This window comes from Mastigoproctus giganteus, chromosome 1 (genome assembly GCF_048544385.1).
Source record: "Mastigoproctus giganteus isolate SK-2022 chromosome 1, ASM4854438v1, whole genome shotgun sequence".
NCBI lineage: Eukaryota > Metazoa > Arthropoda > Arachnida > Uropygi > Thelyphonidae > Mastigoproctus > Mastigoproctus giganteus.
The window spans coordinates 75525427-75551551 of record NC_143575.1 but is presented as its reverse complement, the minus strand read 5'-3'; the positions used below and the strand labels follow the sequence as shown (position 1 = coordinate 75551551).

The window sequence follows — 26125 nt, the reverse complement described above, 5'->3', positions numbered from 1 at the left end:
GGTGGGTGCTATCAAATTTTCATGAAAAACAAATGACAGCCCATTTTTCTTGCACATATTGTGTTATTTTCACTTAAATGAACCGAATTATGAAAAAAAAAAACATAGTCGTCATTTGAGAAATAAAAGTCATGAGTCTGTCTGTCTCTCAGGCCTCATGTTAAATAAACACCACAGCAGGAACGTGTTAAAATTAACATTTTTTATCGTGTAATTGACTTAGTGACTACCCAACTGCGCAAAAGTTTCAAAGACTAAATACATTTTCTGACTTGTTTGCATTTCTTACTCCAACTCTATTAATCCAAACAAATGAAAATTCCATTATAAAAAAACACAGAGAAGGCACAAAAGAAATTTTCAAGTGGCTTTTCAGATCATTTTCAATGCAATTACTACTTTGTGTAAAGTCACTAAAAAGTAAAATTTAAAAACTTGACTTGTTTGCATTTCTTACTCCAACTCTATTAATCCAAACAAATGAAAATCCCATTATAAAAAAACACAGAGAAGGCGCAAAAGAAATTTTCAAGTGGCTTTTCAGATCATTTTCAATGCAATTACTACTTTGTGTAAAGTCACTAAAAAGTAAAATTTAAAAAATTAAAACTATTTGCCAATTTGCAGAACTAGTCATAGTAAAATACATACTACAATATGAATGCTAGTTTTTCAGAAGTGTGCTCCTTATCAATATTATTTTTTACAATTCCGGTTACTGTATCAACTGTGGAACACTCTTTCTCGAAATTAAAATTAATTAAAAATTATTTGAGAAACACCATGGGACAACAATGTCTATCAGTGCTAGCACTGCTTAGCATAGAAGTGCAAGAAGCTGAAAGAATGGACGTTTCTAAATTAATTAATGATTTTGCCAATGCCAAATCTAGACAAAAACCATTCTAAATTACGTAAGTCAATATATTACTTCATTTAATTTTCAGAATTTATTTTTCATTTTTATATTTACAGAATTTAATATTGTTTTTGTTTTTATATTGTATTAATAAAGATTTTAAATACACATTTACCGCTTGTATTGTTAATTTTTTATTTTTACCAAAACAAATATTTTCACTGGGGCCCACACTAAACTTTGCATTGGGGCCCACTTTTTCTAGTTATGCCACTGTGCAGCATTTGGCATTTATTGCACCAGGGAGAACCTTTCATTCTAAGGATGTAGGCATCAAAAAGTTTATTGTGAAATTGTTTATCCATTTCTGTTGCCATTGTCTCTTACTACAAATTTTGATGTAATATTTATAGTCTGCATATAGCACTTTAAAGGCCAGACTTACAATGCATGCTGCCATTTTCACTGCTCTCTGCTTCTTCATTCTCCTTGATTCCAATGTGCCCCAGAATCCAACAGAGTTTTACTGTTTGATTCCATCTAGTAAGCATATGTAGTGTGTTTTGAATATGTCTCAGGACCAGGTTATTGTTCTCAGTGCCATGGTGTAAAGTTTGTATTACACTGAGGGAATCTGTAAAAATCAGACAGTGTGTGAGTGTCTTATACTATATTTGGTTTAGGGCTAACTGTACTGCTTGTAGTTCTGCTGTATAAATGCTACATTCAATAGGAAGTTGTGCTAAAACTAAGTTGGGGAAGATTGCTGCCATGCCAATTTTGCTATGTTTTGGTATGGGTGTAGATTTTGCCTCCTACAGAAATGTATCCAGACTGTCTTTTGTGTGGAGATTCAGAAGTTGTTGTTTTGGGCCCATTTGAGAACTTTATTAATTGCTCCTTGCAGCTGAGATTCTATTGTTCACATGTTGTGAGAGTGGCAAGAAATACTGAAATCATCTATGTGGAGGACTGTGTCCACTGTATTTGGCATTTGTTTTGCTACAGAGTTTATTTTTATGGAAAAGAGGGGGAAGGCTCAGAGTGTACTACCAATGATCAATAAACCTTTGCCAGTAATAAAAAAGATAGTATTATTCCTCTTTATAAAATGATGGTGATATCACATTTGAAATATTCATTCAGGTCTCTGGAAGCCTCACCTAAAAATGTCCTTCAGTGGGACTTTTTAGGTGGGTCTTTTAAAGAAGGGCAACTGAAGTAGATGAAAGTGCCACGAGGAGTGTTAGAAGATATGAACTACAGAGCCTAGAGACTACCCACCTCAAGGGTGACCTGATAAAAGTGTTAAAGGCCTTAAAGGAATAAGTAGAATGAACAAGAGTGGTATTTTCATGTCGACAGGTGAGATTTTTTTTTTTTTTTTTGGTAGTTGTTGGCGCATCGGCTTCTGTGGGCAGAAGCCGATGCGCCTCTGCCCATAATGCACCTCCCAAGGCTTTTGCAGTACTTTGATCCAAGCCTGAGGCGGATTTGAACCTGCAACCTTTGGGTTGCCAGGCAAGCACTTTACCCACCCGGCTAGCCCGGTCGGCGACAGGTGAGATAAGGGGAGAAAAAATATAAAATTTTGGGATGCAACAGATATTAAATCTTATGAAATTCCCCTTCTTGGAGCATATCATTGTTCACTGGGAATAAGCTGCCTCCCAAAGTAGTTGAGGTACAGGGTCCTTAAGAAGGTTAAATGCAGAACTAGATTGTTAATATTTTTTTTAAATATGCACATTGTGATTGACTCGGGGATTTTTTTTGTTGGCTTAAGTAGAATAAGTTCACTTCCTTGCATCATTTGACCTCATTAATACTAAACCCCATAATAAGTCCTTATTTTGACAAAGTATGGTAACTAGCATTAGTTTTATTTCCAGCAATTTTCTGGATTGTATGTCATCAAACCAGTAGCACTAGAGGAGGAAAAATTTCTTCAGAGACATGGCATACTGAAATTTCAATGCTCAGTCCATAAAGATTCCACATGGACAGAGTAGCAGACTCCAATCAGTTAAAAAGATGCCTTTATTTCATTTTCTTCTGTCATGTCTAGGGTCTCTCTCCCCAGGAATTTTGATACTATAGTTTCAGTAACATGCTGGAGTTTATTACTATGCTCTGAATCATCACTTCAGTAACAAACAAACAACAGCATTTCAAAAGTGATCACGTTTTCTTGCTTATCCATTCACACCAATGAGAAGAGTTACAATATTTACTTTCGTGTTTTGGCATCACCAATTAATAGCATTTTGAAAAATACAATAGACTCTTGATTTCCGGATAGATAGTAAAAATCAAATCCTGGATAATTGATTGCCCAGTTAATTCAAAAATATCTAAAAATGTTCAGCAACGTACCTAAAAAATATGGCAATAGATAAAAAATGAAATTTACCATGCACTACTTGTGTGTCCAATACAGTGCTTACATAGGTATAAAAACATACCCTAAGGTAATGATATGTGCTTGCGTCAGCTGGCAAAGGCTGACGACGGGAGTGCACAGTAATTTTCACAATTTTTTTTACAAGATTTTTGTTTTAACTTAAAAAGTCTGTTGATATCTTTAAAACATGTTTTGTTTTTAATATAATATTTTAACTTTACAAAAATAGGAGAAATAAGTGAACATCAATTCACTAAAAAAATTACGTAAATATAGATTGTTTTTTTTTTCCTTTTGCAACTTTTTGACGAATGGCACTTTGAAACCATTTTTGGAACCATTTTTTCCAACAGAACACTATCATCTTGCTGCTCCAGGTATCAAGAAGTGCTTCTGCATCGTTTAAAGCAACACTGTGGCTAATTTTTAAGTCAACATCAACTCTTCATCAGGTTCATCGTCATTGCTTAGTGGTGTGTAGTAGTCGTTACATGATGTAAAATTTATTCATCATTTAGTACTTCATTGCCAGCTAAATCTTTGTCAGAATTAAGTCAATCATGAATTGACTGCTCATCGACATCCCCACACCCCCCAATTGTTGCAAATTTCATAACATTTCTGGTACCAGGTCTTCGGAGTTTTCTTCAAATTCTAGGAATCCTTCATTGTTTCCAGTAAAATTTTATTGTTTAATCATGCTGTTGAAACTTTGTAAATCGCATCAAATACAGTCAGGTTTTTCCAAAATGTCAGTAAATCACAATCATTTTCTTCCGCTAACTTTGAGAGATAAATTTCTAAGATAAATTGCTTTCATTTGTTGGATAACACCTTAATCCACGTGTATTAAAGCTGTCACATTGGAGGATAAATATTTCCATCTTCTGATTTTAGTATTTCCTCATTAGGATGACTTGGTGCATTGTCTAATAGCAGGATGACTTTCTGTGGCAAGTCCAGTAAAGCCAGATGCTGGTGCACGGTGCACCGAAGGCGAATTTAGTTCTAAACCAACTGGAAAATATTCCCTTGCCTATCCAGGCTGACTTATTATTGTAGTGATCAACAGTATTTGAGAAAACCAATGGTTGTTTTGCTGTTCCAATTATGCAGAGTTTCAAGGAATAAAACTTGGCGGCATTAGCACAGCAAAGAACTGTCAATCTTTGCTTTTGCATTCTATGGCCTGGAGCTTTTACCTCGGTTTTGTAAACCAAAGTTTTTGAAGAAAGACATTTCCAGTACAATCCTGTTTCATTGGCATTGTAAATTTGCTAGGGCACAAGTTCACTGGTTTCAATAAATTTTTGAAACTCACTGGGGAATTCTTGGGTGGCTGGTGTATCACCACTTAGTTTTTCACCTTGAATGGCAATTTGGCAAATACCATGCCTTTCTTTAAACCATGTCAAGCACCCAGTCATACCTTTAACGCAGTCTGACGTGCCTGCAAAATCTAATAGCTTCCCTTTATTTTTTACGATGTCATGTATGGTTTGGTCACCAATCACCCTGCAATTTTAATTCATCGAAAAAATATTTTGCCTTGGCTGCACAAACTGCCCCAGAGACTGGAATGCCTTCTGCTCTTTGTTGACTAAACCACAACACCGTTGCCTTGTCGAGGTCCTTGTATGTAGACTGTTGGAATGCCTTCTGCTCTTTGTTGACTAAACCACAACACCGTTGCCTTGTCGAGGTCCTTGTATGTAGACTGTTGCTCGTTTTCCTAATGGTCACACCTTTAACGCTATCTGATGTGCCTGCAAAATCTAATAGCTTCCCTTTATTTTTTACGATGTCATGTATGGTTTGGTCACCAACAGAGGCAGGCTGGCCATAAGACTTACCGGGGAAACCCCAATAGGCCGGAGACCAATGGAGGCAGATGTGATTTTGGCCACAAACAATATAGCCATGAACACTAGTATTAGGCCACTACAAGTTTTCCCCAGTAAGAATTTTTGACCCAGTCCACCGCTGGTCACCAACATTAATAATGGTTCATTAAAGATTTAATGGATGCACCGTTTTCAAAATTTTGAATAATTTCAAGTTTTTATTCAATTGAAAGCACAACTCTTTTGTGTTTACCCATCATTTTTGCGATTTCTAAACGAAAAAATATTTACTATAAAAAAATATTGACACTCCTAACATAAATAACGAGACAAAAATTTGTCTTTTTTTGCGGTGCGAAGGAACACAAAAATCCACGCAATGCACTAAACAAACTAAATTTTGGTTCTCTTTCTATTGTTTTTTTTTGAGGGCTGGTGTAAAGACAGTGAGGGTTGCAAGATAATAGGTACATTCATCTCCCAATCACAACTTATAACACCCGCTTCTTGTCACTTATTTACAACTTGCAAAACATCTGTTTATACTTATTCTATTTATTACTTGAATTTTATGATTTCCAGTGGATATATATATATATATATATTTTACTTTGGAGCCTTGAAGTGTCCCGGTTAATCCGCTACTGGTAAATTGAAACTCTGCTGTATTTAAAAATGCTATTAATTGTTTTCTGGGAAACATCTTATTTTGAAAAAAATTCATTAATTCAATTATTTTATTAATAAAAAGAAATCAAAACAAATAAAATAAACATATCATATACATTAATACTTGCAACAATTTTTCATATACTATTAATTGTAAATTATAAAAATACTTAATTTTACTACTGATATATCATGCATGTGTGTTAGGTCTTTTTTTTTTTTTTTTTAAGCGAACTTAATCAGAATTTATTGATGCCTGGAAATTGATTTCATCCTCTCTTGCAGTCTCTGTTTTTAAATCAAGTTAGGATTATTCTTCACTTACTCCTAACTTTTTATCCATATTTATTATTTTTTTTTTAATGAAAATCCCAAACACAAACAGTATTAGAAACTACAGTACAGTACTTAGTATCATAAGTGGGTTGAAGAGTGAGAAGAAATAAAAAGATATCTGTTGACATTAGACTTGAATTTCTGTATATTATAATTTTCAGGAAATACGTATGAAGGGGGGTTGTTCCGGAAAACAGAAGGGGGGGGGAAGAGTGAGAGAGGTCAATTCAGAAGAACAGTGCCCAAGGAAGTATCTATAGAAAAGGCATCCAACAGAAACAGAATGTCTATGAAACAGACAGTGGAGAGATTTTGTAAGAGATGGGTCATTAATTAATCTAACTGCCCTCTTTTGAATGAAGTCAAGAAGCCTGAGAGAGAGGTTATGGGGGCACCATTCCAGATGTGGGAAAAATATAACCTTTCAATCTCAATAACATGTTTTCATCATTCTTTCCATTCTGAAATACCAATGTCAGCTGCTTTTTTGTTCATATAATGAATTAACGTCATCTAATTTAAAAGACAGATTATGAAATACAACATACTGCTTTATCAGTCCCATATTAACTCAATTGGGTTTAGGTCTGCATGGTAGGGGGCATACGAAGGTACCGATGTAATTGGTTACTAATACTTTTGGGGAATATTGGGGATTAATTTTTCTTCTATATGGCATTTTAAATTCACCCAATCCATTTCACTGTGATAATCTTCCATCTTCTGTTGGACACTAAATGTAAGAAGATCATTATGGACAAAACCATTATCTCCTCTGGCACGAGCAATAATTAAACGAGAGCCTTTACTTTCTAGAGTTAAAGCTGGCTTTCTCACTGCTTTGTTTAGGTTCCATTTTACATTTTTTTGCCATATTTTTGCAACTTACGAGAGCTGTACAACCAAGTTTCATCCATATATATTATAGGTCATCCTTCTCTAAAATGTTTTATAGTCCTCGAACATGAAATTTGCAAGTTGACAATATCAGACCATTCTTTTAGAGGAATTCTGTTTGTTAAGCATTTCTTCTATCAGAATCCTAAACATTTATTTGTCATAATGCTCTTTAACTGTATTTAAGTCCTATATCTTCATTTAGTTTTCTGATAATTTTCTTTATCACAAGAATTTCTTTATCATTTTTTACAGCATAAAACTCATTGATGATGATTCTTTGTATTACATATTTATCAAAATCGATATGACTTTTGCGATACAGATGGAAACATTTATTTGGTGATTTATATAACTTGCCTTCTAATTTCTTTTTCTTCTCCTTTTTAATTAGGTAAACTGTTAACCCTGATATGCTAGTTAATGCTGAAATTCTTTTGAATAATTTTGTCAGTGGCAGGGCCATGCCAAGCCATTTTAGAACCTGAGGAAAGAATGAAAAATTGCACCCTACTGTTAATGATGGAAACGTTGGCAATTATTTAATCTTTCTTTTGGCACCCCTTTCATCTTTAAACCTGAGACAGGTTTAAAGATGAAAGGAGTGCCAAACCCTCGGCACAGCTCTGGTCAGTGGTATTAAAAGATTTCCTTTTTTTTTATCTTGCTTTCAAGGTATTCAACCAGATTAGACACTATTCCTTTTGCTAGGCTGCGCAAAATTCTGTTTTTAATGAAGAAATAATAACTATTGGAAAAAATATATACCTTAAGTTCATTCTCAGTGTTCACTGAATGCAAAATCGGAATAGAAAGAACAACTGATCACTGCCACTATCTTCTTTTGAACTAATCCAACTGTAGGGCTGCGAGTGATCATTCACTACCAAGCACACTGCCACTACCAGTACAAATTCTTTATGAATTTCACAGTTTGTTTAAAAACATGATCAGAATCATCTTGATTCTGGACTTCTGTAAATGGAACTTTTTGGGCCTTAGTCATGATTTAAGTCCACTGCATGCTCTGACACTTTGATTCTGGGTCATACAGAAACACAACCAATTCTCATCTCCAGTGACAACACAGTCAAGGAAATTAAGATTGTTTTGGCAAGTCTGGATGAAGTCTTCTTTGTAGCACAAATTTTGCACATCCTTCCTTTTCCCTAAATCTTCATCCAGAATTTCATGAATCATCTCCTCCTCCATTATTAGTCCATCAGCCATCATTTTGAGGTTCAAATGACAATCACTTGCCACAATTTCCCGAACTTTTGGAACTCTCTCTCTTCAGTTTGAGAGGTTGATGGATGCCCATTTCTTCGGTCATCGCAATCATCTTCAAGTCTCTCTTTGAACCATTTATACCATTCAAATACAATGGTATGACAAAGTTTTATCACCATAAACAGTTTTTAACATTTCATGTTTCTGTTGCAGATTTTCTAAGTTAAAAGAAAAATTTAATTTTTCTCCCTTTTTTATAATTTTTAAATTTTCTTTAAATTTTTTTTAAAAATTTTATGCTCCATTGCAAAATTTTGTGACACAGAACATTAATGCTACTAACAAACTCGTTGTTACTTGTAACCTGTCAGCCTACTGGACAATCACTGCACTACCATTTGTTAGTAGAAGTTTGAACTACAACATACCACTTCCGTTTATTTTAAAACTCACTGAACATCACTGCAATAGCATCAGTCCAGGAAATTTATTGCCACACCTGATATAAGAATCCAGAAAAAATGAAAAGGGATATATTTAAAAAAGAATTGCTACTAGATTATAACAGTTAAAAGACATGAGCAGCAAGACAATTATTTATTTTATTTTTGCAATAATAAATTTCATTTGCGATTATCTTAAGTAATATACAAACTTGCATATGATGCTTACTTATAGTTGAATATCAAATGCCCATCAATAATAAGATATGATAATTTTGGAGGGTCCTGACTTGTAATTTCTTTTATTTTGCACATTAGCAGATTCCAATCTATACTCTCGAGACCTATTAAGAAACAAGATTAATCCTCTTAAAATAGTGCTGAACTATTCCTAAGATTCAAATAAATAACAAAAATTTGAAGGGTTCATATTCCCGCAAGCAAGATTAATGTCATAGTTTGTTTGAAACCTGCAAAAAATGAGAAGTATATGACAAGCTACATGTTTGCATATACATAAAGCATATATAACACCTTATACCAGCAAAAATGATTCAATATGGTATAGCTAATATTTTAAAATCATTCATCCAGAAAAATTCTTAAAAATTAAAAAAAAAAAAAAATCTAAAGCTATTATTTTAATGTTTTAAATTAATTAAATTCAACCATCTTATATTTTCTGTAATTCTCCCATTTCTTCTATCATGCAGTATGAATGATGTCTTTTGAGGTTATGATGGTCATCATGGCAAGGTCCAATATTCCTTATAATTTGAGGATACAGTTCTAAAACAGTATTTGCAGACTGATTGCTAGATAGTCCACCAAACTGAGCCTCTTGGTAAATCTCTAGAAGGCATCTGTATCAGCTAGTGTATAATCTTGCTGCCTCTACTCTGTGAATTGGTAACTGGTAACCCCCAAAAATTATCCCATTCATTTCACAAATATAAGTAGTCTCAGCAATTAATCTGGGAGTCACAGTCCTAACTATTCACTCTATGATTCCTTTTCCTCAAAGGTGGTCTTGGGCATATATCTGCTGTGACACTCCTTGTTGTTGACAACGTAATTTGTCATCTTCTCTTTTTGGTTCAGCTTGATAATGCTGAGAGCAGCTCAGCAGTCAGGCTGAATGATATGCATGGAAGAGGGTAGCCAGAAACTTTGGCTTGATGATAATATGGTTCTTGAAAGGCCAGTGTATTAAACTGGTGAAAATCCAGATATTGCCAAACTTCATCTGCAACTAGACGAGACTTGTGTGCATGAAGTTGAAGAATACATAAGTCAGAAGTGATACAGCCATCTGAGTAAAGAATGGTTAGAAAATGTATTACTCATAACTGGTTATTAAGTGTATCAGTTCTTTCGCTCTTATAAACTCTGGACATTGTGGATCGTGGACAGCGTGTCTGGAATTCTTCTTTCTAGATTTACACTTTGCACATACTGGAGGTTCATATTTACTTTAGCATTTGCTAAACACATGGTCACGCTTGGAGCAGTGACCACAAGTGGGGGACTACTGTCAATACGTGGAGGTGGTGTGACTAAAGCTTAACTTAACTTAATTTCATCACCACCACAAAAGATCTAAATTTGTGGGCAGTAAACCCAATGTAGAGATGCTGTAACATGAATATTAATTTATATAGCCGAGGAGAAACACCAATGTACATTACTTTTGGATGCAAACTTAGTAGTAAATCGAAAAGTCGATTCCTTGGTAAGATCATCAAGTGTAATATCTAAATCTCGCAAATTTTTGAAGTAAAGATCTTCAAAAAACCTTCTTTGAATAAGTCCTTCTTCATGTCAAAAATAAGTATGTCTGGGTAAGATTTTTTAGGGGGTGATGAGGAGATTCCCACATTCAACAAAGCTGGTAGGGATTCAATCTTTGCTGTAACAGCCTCAGAGTCAGTTTCTACAACAAACACCCTTATTACAAGTAAGCCTCATAGCTTTTATTTTAATGTCCTTCAGATTTTCCTTCAATGTAGAATTGGTCACCTCCACTTCACCATCTTGACCAGTGCCTAGATTAGAGTATTCACCTGCCTTTAAAATAATAATATTATTTTCAGCAGGAGATGAAGTGGGCTTAGCTGCAATGGTGGCCACAGAGGAAGAGATGGCCTTTAATTCAGATGCTGGGGAACTAGGTGAACCATGTAGTACAGGCAGTTCCCGCTTTACGAGTTCTCGGGTTTACGAGTTTTTTTCCCCCAAGTATCAACAAAATCGAAAATATGAACATTAATTGCAAAAAATGAATGTTAAACATTCATAAATACTGCATTTCAAACCATGTGCGTAGCTATACAATACAGTGTACACAGCTTTACGATATTAATCTGTTCCAGAGACACCATCGTATCGTACAAAATATCATAATATGAACCCAATAACATATTTGTTTTTTGGTAATTCGTTTCAAGATCTCGGAAGTTGAAATTTTCGCTGTATAACTAAGCTATGTATCTCTCTAAAATGTCATTTTTAAGGTCACGTGCATGACCTTAAGGCCATATAAAAGGTCATGAGCATGGTTTGTAAACTGTATTAGTTACCAATTCAAATAATTAAAATGCACTACACTTTCATTGTTATCATATGTTCCATTATAAGAATCAATTTTAAAAGCCCTTGTGATATTTTTCTAAAGTACATTTCTGGAAGTCCCGACCATAAAACAATTTGCACTTTCCAGTTTATTGGGGTTTTTTTCTGTTAGTGCAAGCAATTATAAATGAGTAGTAAACTCAATCTTCTTGCAATTGCGAAAATACTGATAGCTGAAATTGTGTGGTTTTTTACGTTATTATGGTGAAATGTGTTTCCCCTTTACTGAAATCTTCAATCGTAATAAAAACAAATAAATTTTCAGAATCTTCTCTTCATTCCTTTTTTTTAAGCTTCGTAAACTTGCTACTCCATGCGAATCATGTTATTAGCAATTTGTGTGCCGTTAAAAAATGATTATGCATGCAATCATGAAATTTATAATTAAAAGAGATTATCTTGGAAACAAATACCTCTTGAAACATTTCTGAAGAAGACGACTCCATGTGCAACAAACCAACAAGTGCTGAGCCAATAATGAGTGATCAATGAGTGTGAATTTAGTCGATGATAATGAAGAATAAACATTAACATAAGTAGTAAATAATTTCTCTATTATTATAATTTGCTTGATTTTACAGGCTACGTTTTCATTTCTTTTGATAAATCAATCATTGTTTAAACAAACTAATTAGCTAACTAATTTCATTGTTGAGAACGTAACCCCTATTTTTAACCTTATTATTATTATTACTATTAGCTATATGGTGCAAGGAAGCCTGAGGCTGATGCTGCACCAGCCAAAAAAAAAAAAAAAAATTCAAGAATGATGATATCTAGCTCAGGACCCTGGGTGTGCCAAGCCCATACTCACCAGATGTGAGCCCCCCCCCCCCCACTTTACGAGCGTGCACTAGGAATGAATTAACTCGTAAAGTCGAGAACAAAGTGAATCAAGGTAGTGGAAACAAACAGGAGGTACAAGAAGAGAAACATGATTTTCACTTTCTTCCAATTTAGTCTGAAGCTTTGTGTTCTCTAAGAAAAGTTTATTTAATGCATGGTCAAGGCCGTCCCAATACTGAAGAACATTTTTGGCCACTTGTTTAGTCATTTCATTGGATTCTTTAAACAAATATTCCTCAGGATCTGTAGCCTCATGTGTAAAATGCACAAAGGCTACAGGCAGGACCTTTTTGGAGACTACTCACAAAAGAAATGGTGGGATCAGCACTCCATGAGGATGCAGTACATTGCCACACGGAAATGTAAGTGAAAGCAGCACTTATAGAAACATCAAGTTGAGGATGTATAGCAGAAGCACAATTATATCAAGCATTGAAATACCACCAGTAGAATCAGAAGCAGTCTCATAGACTGATAAAGAATGTACAAGCAAAGCAAAGGTGTCAGATTGAAAATATAATAACTCAATTTCTGAAGATCCCAACCTCTTCAGAAGAAACGTGGTTGAGCATTAGGAGAAGCAGTAGTACTGTCAGAAGAAACATCACTATTTCCAGTGATGTTTCTTCTGACAACTCTACTGCTAGTTGTTTGTTTGTTTGTTATTTGGTTTTTAGGAACTAGGGCCATATTGCTTCGGGGATATGCGGTGGTCATTCCCTGACCTTTCTGCATCCTCCATATTTGGTGGTCACGGGTTCGAACCCCGGTCTAATCAAGAAGCATGTGCGAAGCACTGCTGCTCCTGCCCACCTGGCTACGGAGGCACCTCTACTGCTAGTAATGTTTCTTCTGATAACATTACTGCTTCAGAAGAAAGATCACTAGAAGTATCAGCAACAGTAGCAATACGAAATCAGGATAAGTTGCTAAAGGTAGAGTTAGCCGCTCTTGAGTTGGAGGGGACTATCCAACAGTTTTGTTGGTATTGATACAGTTCACAGAATTATATTAACAGAAGTAACAAACAGCATTTCTTGTAATATTTAAGTAATATGTAATATGGTAATATTTAAAACCAAAGCGTTATGATGAAAGAACTTTATAAAAAAACACTAATAAATCACACAGAAAGTTGCTGAAAAATTCCATCATGAGGTGATATTTAAAGCGCCTACCATCAATAAGAAAATCCTAATAACAAGTTAACACGTTATTAGGACTTCCTCAAGTAAGAGAAAAAAATCTGAAGGTACACTGGTGTGCAAAACTTAAGGATCAGTCAGGTTTTCACCTGTAGATTTTCATAGGAGTGGCCTGGATATGGGAAAAGCATAGCAAAGGAAACTTGTGAAGTACAGAAATGATGAAGGAAACAACACTAACACAACAACGGAAACAAAACGGTACAGAGGGACTTTATTCAAAAATGGCAACCTAGCACTGGCTGCCATGATACAGATGCATCACTGCCAAAGATAGAACAAAGAGGTGGTCCTCAGTAGGAAATATGCACCCCTAATGTCGATGCAGGTTTTGCACTGCCTGTACAAACTTAGAACGATGTTGTTGATAAGTTCTTGTGGCAACATCATCCATTCCTCTGTAAGCACCATCTTCGGCTGGTGAACGTTTGCTGGTGGGTGTGGGTGTGCCGATAGGTGTCTCCCCAGAGCGTCCCATATGTGTTCAATGGGATTTAGATCGTGGGGAAAAGGGCAGGCCAATCCATACGAACAATGTCCTCACTTTCCAAAAGCATATCCGTAAACACGAACTCGGGGCCAATGGCACCTCGGAAAGGATTACCTCAGTACAGTAGCGTGCACCGGTTAAAATACCTCCTTCCAGTATCTGGAGTTGTGTACATCCATCGAAGATAACACCTCCCCAGACAAGAACACCTCGACCGCCATATCGATCCCTTTCAGTGATGTTTGCGGGGTGATACTGTGTGCCAACCTCTCCCCAGATTAGCTGATGTCCAGAACTGCTGCTGAGTCTGAATCTACACTCATCAGTAGAGAGTACCTTACCCCGTTGCGCTACTGACCTTGTGTTCGATGCACCACTGTAAACGGTGACTCCGATAGGCAGGTGTTAAAGGTACAGAGCATACTGGCCGTCGGGCAAACAGTCCGCCTTTGTGGAGTCGCCTGACCACAGTAAACTGTGATATCTTGTGTAGTGTGCTCCTGTACAGCTAGTTTGCAATGGATCCCGTTGTCTGCTGTCGGTCCCTCTTGGCCTATAGGAGTATATAGCAGACATCATTGGGCATTGTTTTTCGTGGACGACCACCACTGATCCTTCAAACAGCTCTACCTGTCGTTCTGAAGGCTGACCGCCCACGTGAGATGATGCTATGGGCAATACTGAACTCTGTAGCCACACTCATTGCACTTCGAACTTCCCAATTATTCGACCCTGTGTAAAATCATCCGGATGTTGTCTACTGGCCATTTCGTTGTCTGTAGCAATGTATGAAACCAATTGAACATCTGTAACAATCGTGTTCACCATTCGGTAATTTGCACATCACTTCTGAACTCTTGGTTTTATCTGTTTATGTGAGCCCTCTCATCTCAATTCAAATTTTTGCATGTGCACCAGCTTTCTACTAAACGGCCACAGTTATGCAAATCGTCATAGGCTGTTTCGTTTGATTTTGTGGTTGTAACCTTTAGAAATAGTGTTGGTTCTTAAGTTTTGCACACCAGTGTATTACACATTCAACCAAATGAAACACACCACATAAAACATTAGCATAGGCATATAATGCAAGAAAGCATCATATGCCTTTGCTAGCATTTTTTGGCTGATGCTTATATAGCATCAGCCAAAAAAAAAAATAAAATAAACCCATCCACTCGCTCCAAATGTTTGTCAAGTTCTGCCTTGAATCTATTTAAGCTATCATCTTCTACGACACATGGAAGTTTGTTCCAGCAATCAACCACACCCGCTGGCCAAAGGCAAACTTCCGCACATCTATCCTACAACCGTCTTTCCTCAATTTGAATTTATGCCCTCTCAGACGATTATTCTGAGCAAGAGGAAAAATCCCATCTGCATTGAGTATGCTCAAACCATTCAAGGCTTTATACACCTCAATCAGATCACCTCACAGGTGCCTAGTCTCCACCCACTGTAATTTGCAAAACTTAAGCCTTTCTTCATAAGAGCAACCATTTGTTCCATTCACTAATCTTGTTGCCCTTCTCGGTACTTGTTCCAAATCAGCTCTACATCCTTCTTAAAATGAGGCCTTCAGACCTGTATACAGTACTCAAAGCGTGGCCTGACCATTGCCTTATACAAGGGGATAATCACCACCTTATCCCTGGTACAAAAATTCATTCCTGTATATCATTGTATAGCTCCTGTGAGCTACTCTTGCAGACCATCTGCACTGCTCAGAAAACTTCATATCTGCCTGCACAATTACCCCCAGGTCCTTTTCATTCTCTATCACTGTCAGTGTGGTACCAAAGAGTTGATATGTTACTCATGGGATTACTGCTTCCAATATGTAGTATTTTACATTTGTCAAATGAAAGTACACTGCTGCAACAGGATCAAATTACATTTGATCCTGTTGCAGCAGTGTACTTTCATTAGTGTCATTAGTGAATTTTGACACTGTTGTGCATGGAAGACTATTGTACAAATTGGAGCAGAATAGTATTAAGGGTAAGTTGCTACAATGGATAAAAGGATGGTTAAGTGGGAGAAGACAGAGGGTGGTAATCAATGGGTGCTGCTTTTCATGGACTAATGTTATTAGTGGAGTCCCACAGGGTTCGGTGTTAGGTCCACTGTTATTTTGTATATTTATCAATGATATTGATGAAGGTATATCAGGCTTAATGTCGAAGTTTGCAGATGATACAAAGGTTGGCAGGGTTGTTAATGACAGTAATGGCAGTGTGCTACTGCAACAGGATCTAGATAATTTTGGCAGATGGGCTAAGAAGTGGCAACTGAAGTTTAACCTTGACAAATGTAAAGTATTGCATATTGGTAGAAGTAATCCCAGAAAAACGTACCAACTGTGTGGTGCTACACTTAAGGTGGTAGAAAATGAAAAAGACCTGGGAGTAATTGTGCAGTCAGATATAAAGTTTTCTGAGCAATGCAGACAGGCTGCCAGGGCAGGTCATGGGGTTTTGTCAATGATATATAGGGATTTTGCTAGCAGGGAGAAGGAGGTGATTGTCCCTCTGTATAAGGCAATGGTCAGGCCACGCCTTGAGTACTGCGTACAGGTCTGGAGGCCTCATTTTAGGAAGGATACAGATTTACTTGAGCATGTACAGAGAAGGGCAACAAGATTGGTGAGGGGAATGAAGGGATCCTCTTACCAAGAGAGGCTTTAAGTTCTGCAAATTGCAGTGTCTGGAGACTAGGCACCTGCGCGGTGATCTGATTGAGGTTTATAAAGCCTTGAATGGATTGAGCACGCTGAATTCTGATGGGATCCTTCCACTTGTTCAGATTACGAACCTTAGGGGGCACAAATTCAAATTAAGAAAAGACAGATGTAGAATAGATGTGCGGAAATATGCCTTTAGCCAGCGGGTGGTTAATTGCTGGAACAAACTTCCATCTGTCGTTGTGGAAATTGACAGGTTAAATAAATTTAAGGAGGAACTGGACAGGCATTTGGAGGGAATGGTGTAATTTTTTTTTTTTTTTGGCTGATGCTGCATAAGCTCATACACTTGCTTTCTTGCATCACATTCCACTACTACTACTACTATTATTATTAACAACCCTGCAAACCTTTGTATCGTCTGCAAACTTGGACATTAAGCCTGATATACCATCTTCAATATCATTTATAAATACAGAAAACAACAATGGACCCAACACTGAACCCTGAGGGCCTAATAACAGTAGTCCATAAAGAGCAGTGTCCATTGATTACCACTCTCTGTCTTCTCCCACTCAACCATCCCTTTATCCATAGCAGTAATTTGCCTCCAATGCCACACTGCTCCAATTTTTGCAGCAGTCTTCCAGGTGCAACAGTATCAAAGGCTTTTCTAAGATCCAAATATATGATATCAAAGTTATTCTTTGCATCCAGTTTCTTTGTGACTACACCATAGTATCCAATCAAATTATTCAGACAAGATTTCCTCTTAACAAACCCATGCTGTGTCCGAGCTATAACTGAAGTCTTGTCTAGATGATCCTGCAATGCTTCTTTAACCAGTGCCTCTATTAATTTCCCTAGAACAGAAGTTAAACTAACAGGTCTGTAATTACCTGTGTCTCCCTTTGATCCTCCTTTGTGTTTTGGGGTCACATTTGCACATCTTCAATCCATGGGTACATCCCCTGAGTCTAGAGAAGCTCTCATAATTATGGCTAAGGGTTTGCTTACTTCCTTTGCCCCCTCCTTTAATGTAATTGGATGGATTCCATCCACCCCAGGTGCCTTTCTTGTGTTTAACTTCAACAATTTCTCCTCCACTTTACTCTCAGTTATTACAAGATTATCTAGCTTACTGCTAGAGTTGAATACACCTCTGGCATTCTCCTCCCTGAATAACTCCTCATGTGTGAATGTCGATGCAAAATATTCATTTAGTTTGTTAGCTACCTGAGCAGGATCATCGACAGTTGAACCATCAATATCAAGTGGACCAATCTGGTTCACCCCCTTCCTTCTAGAGTTTATGTAAGTAAAGATCTCTTTGCATCCTTTGCCCAAGATTTCTCGTAATCTGCCTTTGCCTGCCTAACCTCCTTTGTATCTTGGTTATAGACCATCTTATATCTATCATAGGCTTCTGTGTCGTGTCACGTGTAAATTTATATGTATCCCATGCATTTTTCTTCTCTGTCACATGTCTAATTAGTTCATCTCTGACATCCATTTAGGCCTAAATCTTAAAGAATATTTCTTTGTTGGTATGAAAAGCCTCGTAGCTTCCAAGATTAATTCTTTGAATACTTCCCATTTTGAATTTGCTGTTGGTAACATAAACAGTTAGTTCCACCGTATAGAATTTAAATACTGTCTCAGACCACTGTAGTTGCCTTTACGAAAACAATAACCCTTCCCTTTAGCCTTGATGGTAGTTACCTCTTTGAGTAAATCCTACTTCAGCACACTGTGATCATTGCCACCTAGTGGTTCCTTTATCTGCAGATTCTTGATGCATGAAGAATCACTACTGATAATCAGATCAAGAGTATTACTCCCTCTAGTTGCCTCCCGAACATGTTGCTGTAGAAAACAATCATCCAATAAATCCACAAAAGCCTTGCTAGTGTGTGTGACCAACTCACAAATTCCAGTCAATATCCGGAAAATTAAAACCCCGCATTATAAGACACTCTAATTTACTGACCCACTCTATTTCTCTGTACAATTTCTCATTATACTCGTCAGATTCATTAGGCCTATAACACACACCTACTCTCATTTTTCCTTTCCCAGTGATTATGTCACACCAAACAGACTCAACATTGCATTGTCCACCCACATCAACTGGATGCACTTCCTTAGATTTTATGTGTTTCTTAACTAACAGCATAACCCATCCTCCCTTCCTGTCCTGTCTATCCTTTCTGTACACATTGTACTCCCCAAATTCCAGTTCTGCACTGCTTATGTCTGTGTGACACCATGTCTCTGATATCCCAACAATATCTGCCTTTGATGTCTTGACTTGCACTTCAAGCTCATTGAATTAGCATTAGCATTAAGCAGAGGCATTTGATGCAAGAAAGCAAGCTTATGCAGCATCAGCCAAAAAAAAATCCGCTTCCACTTCACCCCTCTGTTCGTTCGAAATACCTGCCCAGCTGAGCCTTAAACTTATTTAGGCTATCAACTTCCACGACAAGGGATGGAAGTCTGTTCCACCAACCAACCACTTCGCTGGCTAAAGGCAAATCTCCGCACGTCTATCCTACATCTGTCTTTCCTCAATTTGAATTTATGCCCCTCTCAGGTGATTATTCTGAGCAAGAGGAAGAATCCCATCAGCATTGAGCATGCTCAAACCATTCAAGGCTTTATACAGCTCTATCAGATCACCTCGCTGGTGCCTAGTCTCCAGACACTGTAATTTGCAAAACTTAAGCCTTTCTTCGTAAGAGCACCCCTTTGTTCCATTCACTAATCTTGTTGCCCTTCTCTGTACTCGTTCCAGCAGCTCTACATCCTTCTTGAAATAAGGCCTCCAGACCTGTATACAGTACTCTAGGTGTAGCCTGACCATTGCCTTATACAAGGGAATAATCACCTCCTTTTCCCTGCTAGAAAAATTCCTATATATCATTGACAATACACCATGAGCTACTCTTGCACCCGTCTGCACTGCTCAGAGAACTTCATATCTGCCTGCACAACCACCCCCAGGTCCCTTTCATTCTCTAGCACTGTCAGTGTAATACCTCAGAGTTGATACGTTTATTAACTATACCCCTAGCATTGGTGTACATGCTAGTATACATGCACCTGTTTCTACTCTTAGTTACTCTAACACAGCCCATATATTTACTTGTTCCACTATGACTCCCAGCAGTCCTGGAAATTCCCATTGCTTTGCTTTCCAGGCTGCTGCTCAATTGCATTCCAATAGAAGTAGTGCAAGAATCACTTTTACCTCTGCCAGTGGCTACTGTTAATCTATTAGTTTGTGTATCCCCACAAGCTAGCAGTTTTCCGACCCATCTCGATAGCATCAGCAAATATTCTTGCACCATTTCTATTTAAGTGTATTCCATCCCTGTAGAAGCAGTGTCTCCTGTTAACAAGTACAGACCAGGCTGAGAAAAATTTACCCCTGAGAAAACTGCCCACAGTTGTTGGCAGTTTTGTGTGGTGGGTTTTGTTTGGTTGAATGTAATAAGAAAATAAAAAAGCAATCAGGAAGAACATGGCAAGTACCAAGTACACTTTGGCCAGCGACAGTAGCAATACAGTAATTATGATTAAAAATAACTTATTTTAGGAGTACCATACAGTGTAAAGAAGCAGTCAGGCATCAAAACCAGAGATCCAGCATCATGCACAGCATAACTATTTTGCATAAAGTTCAAAGAAAACACTTAGTATCAGAAAACATCTTAGTATCGTAGCAAATCTTGCGAAAAGAACGTGACTTCATATACTTGGCCACCTAACGGACCATCCAATATAAATTTAAGGTAAGTAATTTTCCTTGGTAATTCTAATGTTCACAATTTCATTTGACTTCATTATTCTAGTTCCACAGACCCAGCCAGTCAAGACACTGAGCCTTTTGCAATTACTAATGAGTTTACTCAAATTATTCATTTACCTACCAGAATACCAAACAACCCTAAACACACACTTGACACCCATGATCTCTCCCTCACCAACAACCCTTCAACATACATGGTCAATGTTAATGATCTTCTAGGCACTTCAGATCACAAATTAGTGATGTCTCTAATCCAATGGAGCCTCCATTCCTGGAATAAGTTTTCTGGTATTACAACAATGTGAAACGGATGATCCGTTTGATTTATATTCCTCTTTTCTTTGTTTAGATTACTCTTTTAAATCTTCTGGTCCCAATGTTTGCTCAGATAATGTCAATGAAATTATTCTTGTAGGGATGAAATCCTTTTATTCTGTGTTCCACTTAAAGTAATAAAAGGGTTTAGGGCTAAAAGCCTCAAACTATGCCAAGAATAAGTAACATTAATCTTCTATACTGGGGAAGCACTGCTTATTCGAGGTAGTGCAATAATAAGCAACTCATTGTGAAGGCATTCACAATATGAGATGTATAAAAAAAACAATGCCATTTCACCTACTTTGGTGATTTACTACAAACTAAAATGATGCTTTGTACTAACTTATTCACCTGTATTCCACCGTAAAATCTTCTTTTTCCAATAACTATGGTAAGGCTATTCAAGATAAGAATGTAGCATATCGCAATTGTCTTGTGTTCAAATTTCCACCTAATTATATGGCTACACCAAAACTCGCAACAATTGCAAAACTCTAATCCAATGGAGCCTCCATTCCTAGCCTTCAGCAATGTGAAACGGGATGATCCGTGTGATTTCTATTCCTCTTTTCTTTAGTTAGATTACTCTTTCAAATCTTCTGGTCCCAATGTTTGCTCAGATAATATCAATGAAATTATTCTTGTAGGGATGAAATCCTTTTATTCTTTGTTCCACCTAAAGTAATAAAAGTTATTAATAAAGTTATTAATTTTGAACAGGCTAAGAGTATAAAGCTAGGTTCTTGTCCAAATGGTAGTCAAGCATTCACTTTTGTCCATCAATACCCCCATCACTGTTACCATCTGATGGTTTGGTTTAATTACAGCCTTAGATAAAGAAAAGTCTACTTGCTAGCATCATATTTTTATTCTAACTCTTGTATTGAAGATCTTTGTAAATCATCTCCTTCATACAAATACACCCCACGTGATGCCGCTCATGGTCTTCTGACAGAAGGATGTTAGAAGAATTCTGAACAATTTCAAAGCCAGGAAAGCTTCAACTCCTCTGCTTATTCTCAAAACCTGTGCTCTGGGTCTGTGTTAACTTTTTACACTTTCTTATTCCACTTATGTTTTTCCTTCTGCTTGGAAATTTGCTCATATCCAGCCAAATGCCAAAAAAGGGTAACAAATCCCACCCTACCAGTTATTGCACCTTACTATGGAATGTTGTTCCCACATCTAGGATGGTGCACCCTCGCAAAATCTCGCTCAAGCTTCTTGACTCCATGCAAAAGAGGGTAGTCAGGTTAAGTAATGATTGATCTCTTACAAAGTCTCTCCACTCTCTGACTCACAGACATTCAGTTTCTGCTGCATACCTTTTTGATAGATACTTCCATGGGCACTGTTCTTCTAAATCCCCATCTCTTCCATCATGCAGTATGACTGATGTCTTTTGTGGGGACTAAGGTTATGTTCAACACCATAGCGAGATCCAAAGTTCCTTACATTTCAAGGGTACAGCTCTAAAACGGTGTTTGCAGGCAGGCAGGCCGCTACTTAGTAGACTGGACCGAACCTATTGGTACCTCTCTAGGAGGCTTCTGGATCACCCAGTGTATAATATTGCTACGTCTACTCTGCCAGATAGTGACTGGAGGGAGTCTGAGTAGTCCGTATGTGTGTGTGGGGGGTCATTGTTGAGGCCATGTTATGTCAAGGATCTGGGTATATTCTTACCATGTGTACACCATATCCAAAAATTTCATTAATTCATACAGCATGCCCCCCCCACACTTTTTCTTACCATTGAATACACCACAAATTGTAAAACTAATAGAGCAAACTTATCTGCAAAAAGATCTAAACCTCCCAAACACTTCTTAATTCATTTCACAAATATACATAGTCTCAGTTCTAATCTCAAAGATGTCCACTTCCACTTGCAGTCTGCCAAACCCCATGTACTTTTTCTGACAGAATCTCAGTTATCGGTTGATTCAACCACTGCTCATCTCATCTCAGTTGCGCAAATTATTCGCTATACGATTCCTTTCACCTCAAAGGCTGTACTCGTGCATATGTCCGTTCCGATATTCCTTGTCAGAGACTTGGTAATTTGGAATCTCCTCTTTTCAACCTTCTCTGGCTTAAAATCTCTCTACCTTATTCTGCCAAATTCATCAGTTGTTTCTACCTTTCTCCCAACTCCATTAATCATTTGGAGTTCTTTGATTTCCTCTCTTTGCAACTTGACTTTCTCCAGTCCAACTTTCCTAAGAGTGAGGTAATTTTTCTTGGTGATTTTAATGTTCGCAACTTCAGCTGGCTTCCATTCTCTAGTCACACAGACCCAGCTGGTCGAGATGCTGAGGCTTTTTCTAATGACCTCGCACAGATTGTTCATTTACGTACCAGAATACCGGACAATCCTAACCATACAGCCAACATGCTTGATCTTTTTCTCACACACAACCCTTCTAAGTAAATGGTTCAAGTGAGTGGTCCTTTAGGCACCTCACATCATAACTTGGTGATTGTCTCTTCTCCAATGGCTATTCCCAACCTCGTGTTTGTTTGGCATTACAAGAATGTAAAATGGGATGACCTGCAAGATTTCTTTTCTTCTTTTCCTTGGTCAGATTATTGTTTCAAAACTTCTGATGTCAACGTTTGCTCAGATTGCATCAGTGAAATTATTCTTGTAGGAATGGAATCCTTTATTCCACACTCCATGTTAAAATCTCATCCTTTATCGCAACCTTGGTTTTCCAATAAATGTGCTACGGCTATTCAAGAGAAGAATGTTGCATATCGTAATTAGCTTGTTTCCAATTCTTCAGTTTCATTTTCTGCCTACCCCAATGCTCACAACAATTGTAAAGCAGTTATTAATCAGTCCAAACTAGATTTTGAACAGGCTAAGTGTAGAAAACGTGCTTCTTGCCCTAATGGTAGCCAAGCATTCTGGTCTCTTGCCAAAGCTATTGGCCACAACTTTTGCCTATCTCTGTTCCTACCTCTGTCAAAACCAGATGGATCTGTTGTCACTTCAGCCAAGAATAAAGCTGACCTACTAGCATCCCATTTTTCTTCCAACTCATATATTAATGATCTTGGTAACACACCTCCCACCATTCCCAACACACTCCATTCAATGCCTCCTGTGGTCTTCCGTCAAAAGGATGTCAGAAGGATTTTGACAAAACTTGATGCTAAGAAAGATCCTGAAACTTGTGCTCCTGAACTTACTCCTGTTCTTTGCCACCTTTATTCACTTTCTTATTCCAAAGGTGTTTTTCCTTCTGCTTGGAAATTTGCTCATATCCAGCCAGTTCCTAAAAAGGGTGACAAATCCCTCCCATCCAATTATCGTCCCATTGCAATTACTTCTACTCTTTCTAAAGTAACGGAAAAATCAATTAACTGCCAACTCTTACACTACATAGAAACCTTCCGTCTGATCAACAATCACCAGTATCGATTCCATCAGCGCCGATCCACTGGTGATATTCTGGCTTATGTTACTTTTTTATGGACAAATTCAATGGAAAAGTTTGGTGAAACACAAGCAGTTGCTCTTGATACCTCAAAGGCTTTCGATCGTGTTTGTCACAAAGATCTTCTTGTTGCTGTTGTTATTTGGTTTTTAGGAGCATTAGCAACTAAGGCCATATTGCTCCGTGGATATGTGGTGGTCATTCCCTGACCTTTCCGCATCCTCCGTATTTGGTGGTCACGGGCTTGAACCCCGGTCTAATCACAAAAAGGTCTTCTAAACAAGCTTCCAACTTATGGTTTTCCAACTGTTTTTTTGTGATTGGTTATCCAGTTTTCTCTCTGTCTGCTCACTGAGGATGATGGTAGATGGCTCTCTGTCTCCTAACTTCTCCACTAATGCTGGTGTCCTCCAAGGTTCAGTTCTTTCTCCCCACTCTTTTCCTCTTGTATATTAATGACCTTCTTCCATTGACCCGAACTCCTATCCATAGTTTTGCTGATGATAGCACACTGCATTCCACTTTCCAGTTTGAGAAACCTTGCCTGCTCAATCAGCTTCAACTTCTCAAATATCCGCTACCAATTCCTTAAATGCCGATCTCCAGGTAATTCTCCATCGGGGAATAGACAACTTAGTTGATTTCAATCCTTCTAAAACTCAGTCTTATCTTATATCTCACAGTAAGGATTTTTCTGCTGCTATGCTTATCTTTGGTGACACTCCAATTTCTAGGCAAAATGATTATTATTATTATTATTATTATTATTATTATTATTATTATTAGCCATATGGTACAAGGAAGCCTGAGGCTTATGCTGCACCAGCCAAAAAAAAAAAAAAAAAAAAATTCCCGAGTTACACCCTGTGTGTGTGTGTGAGAGAGAGAGAGACAGAGAGAGAGAGAGAGAGAGAGAGAGAGAGAGAGAGAGAGAGAGAGAGAGAGAGAGAGAGAGAGAAGTAGAAAGGCATCACCAAGAAAGAGAAGAATGATGATATCCAGCTCAGGACCCTGGGTTTGCCAAGTCCATACTCACCAGATGTGAGCCCCCGGGGTTCATATATCTGTTTTGGGGATTACCCTGACTTCTAATCTCTCTTGGCACAAGCACATTACAAATATTGCTTCCTCTGCATCTAAAAAACTTGGTTTTCTCTTTTGCTCTCGGCTTTACTTCTCTTCCAAACAGTTGTTCACTTTGTACAAATCTGTCTTACCACAGAATATTGTTCCCACATCTGGGGCAGTGGCCCCAAAACCTCTCTCAGGCTTCTAGATTCCATTCAGAAGAGTGCAGTTAGGTTAATTAATGACTCCTCTCTACAGAGTCTCTGCACTCTCGAACAATGAAATATTGTTCCCACATCTGGGGCAGTGCCCCCCCAAAACCTCTCTCAGGCTTGTAGATTCCATTCAGAAGAGTGCAGTTAGGTAAATTAATGACTCCTCTCTACAGTCTCTCTCGACTCGCTGTCTCATAGATGTACCATTTCTGCTGCATGCCTTTTCTACAGATACCATGGGCACTGTTTTTCTGAATTGGCTTCTATAATTCCCGCTCTCTCTTTCAAAACAGTCCGAACATGTGCTGCCATCAGCCAACATTCATCTTCCTCATTAATTCTTTCAACTGCCGTTTTCTGGAACAACCTTCCTTCATATGTATTTCCTGAAAATTACAGTCTACAGAAGTTCAAGTCTAATGTCAACAAATATCTTCTTCCACCTTCTCAACCTTCAACCCAGCACGGTATTAAGTACTAGAGGTTCTAAAGCTCGTGTTCAGGGTTTTCATAAAAAAAAAATTGGCTCCGAAAAGAAAAGAATGAGCAAATTGTAATTTTCTCATTCTTTTCCAAACCAATGCAAACATTTTCTGCAAGCAGTCAGCAGCCATTCATCATTTAATTCAAAATCACAGAACTAACTTCTCTCTTCTCCGTTTATCGCTTCTACATCTGTTTTTTTGGAATAACCTTCATATGTATTTCCTTAAAACTACAATCTACAGAA

At 37.6% G+C, this 26125-nt stretch overlaps 1 protein-coding gene across 1 annotated transcript in view; it reads right to left on the bottom strand.

Moving 5' to 3' along the window:
* The window catches only part of LOC150090898 (nicotinamide riboside kinase 1), a 147125-nt gene that overhangs the window by 28226 nt on the left and 92774 nt on the right, over positions 1-26125 (bottom strand). Inside the window, exon 4 of the mRNA XM_090376792.1 lies at positions 8912-9026. Within this exon, the coding sequence (XP_090232918.1) occupies positions 8912-9026 (115 nt within the window). The remainder of the gene's footprint in view (positions 1-8911; positions 9027-26125) is intronic.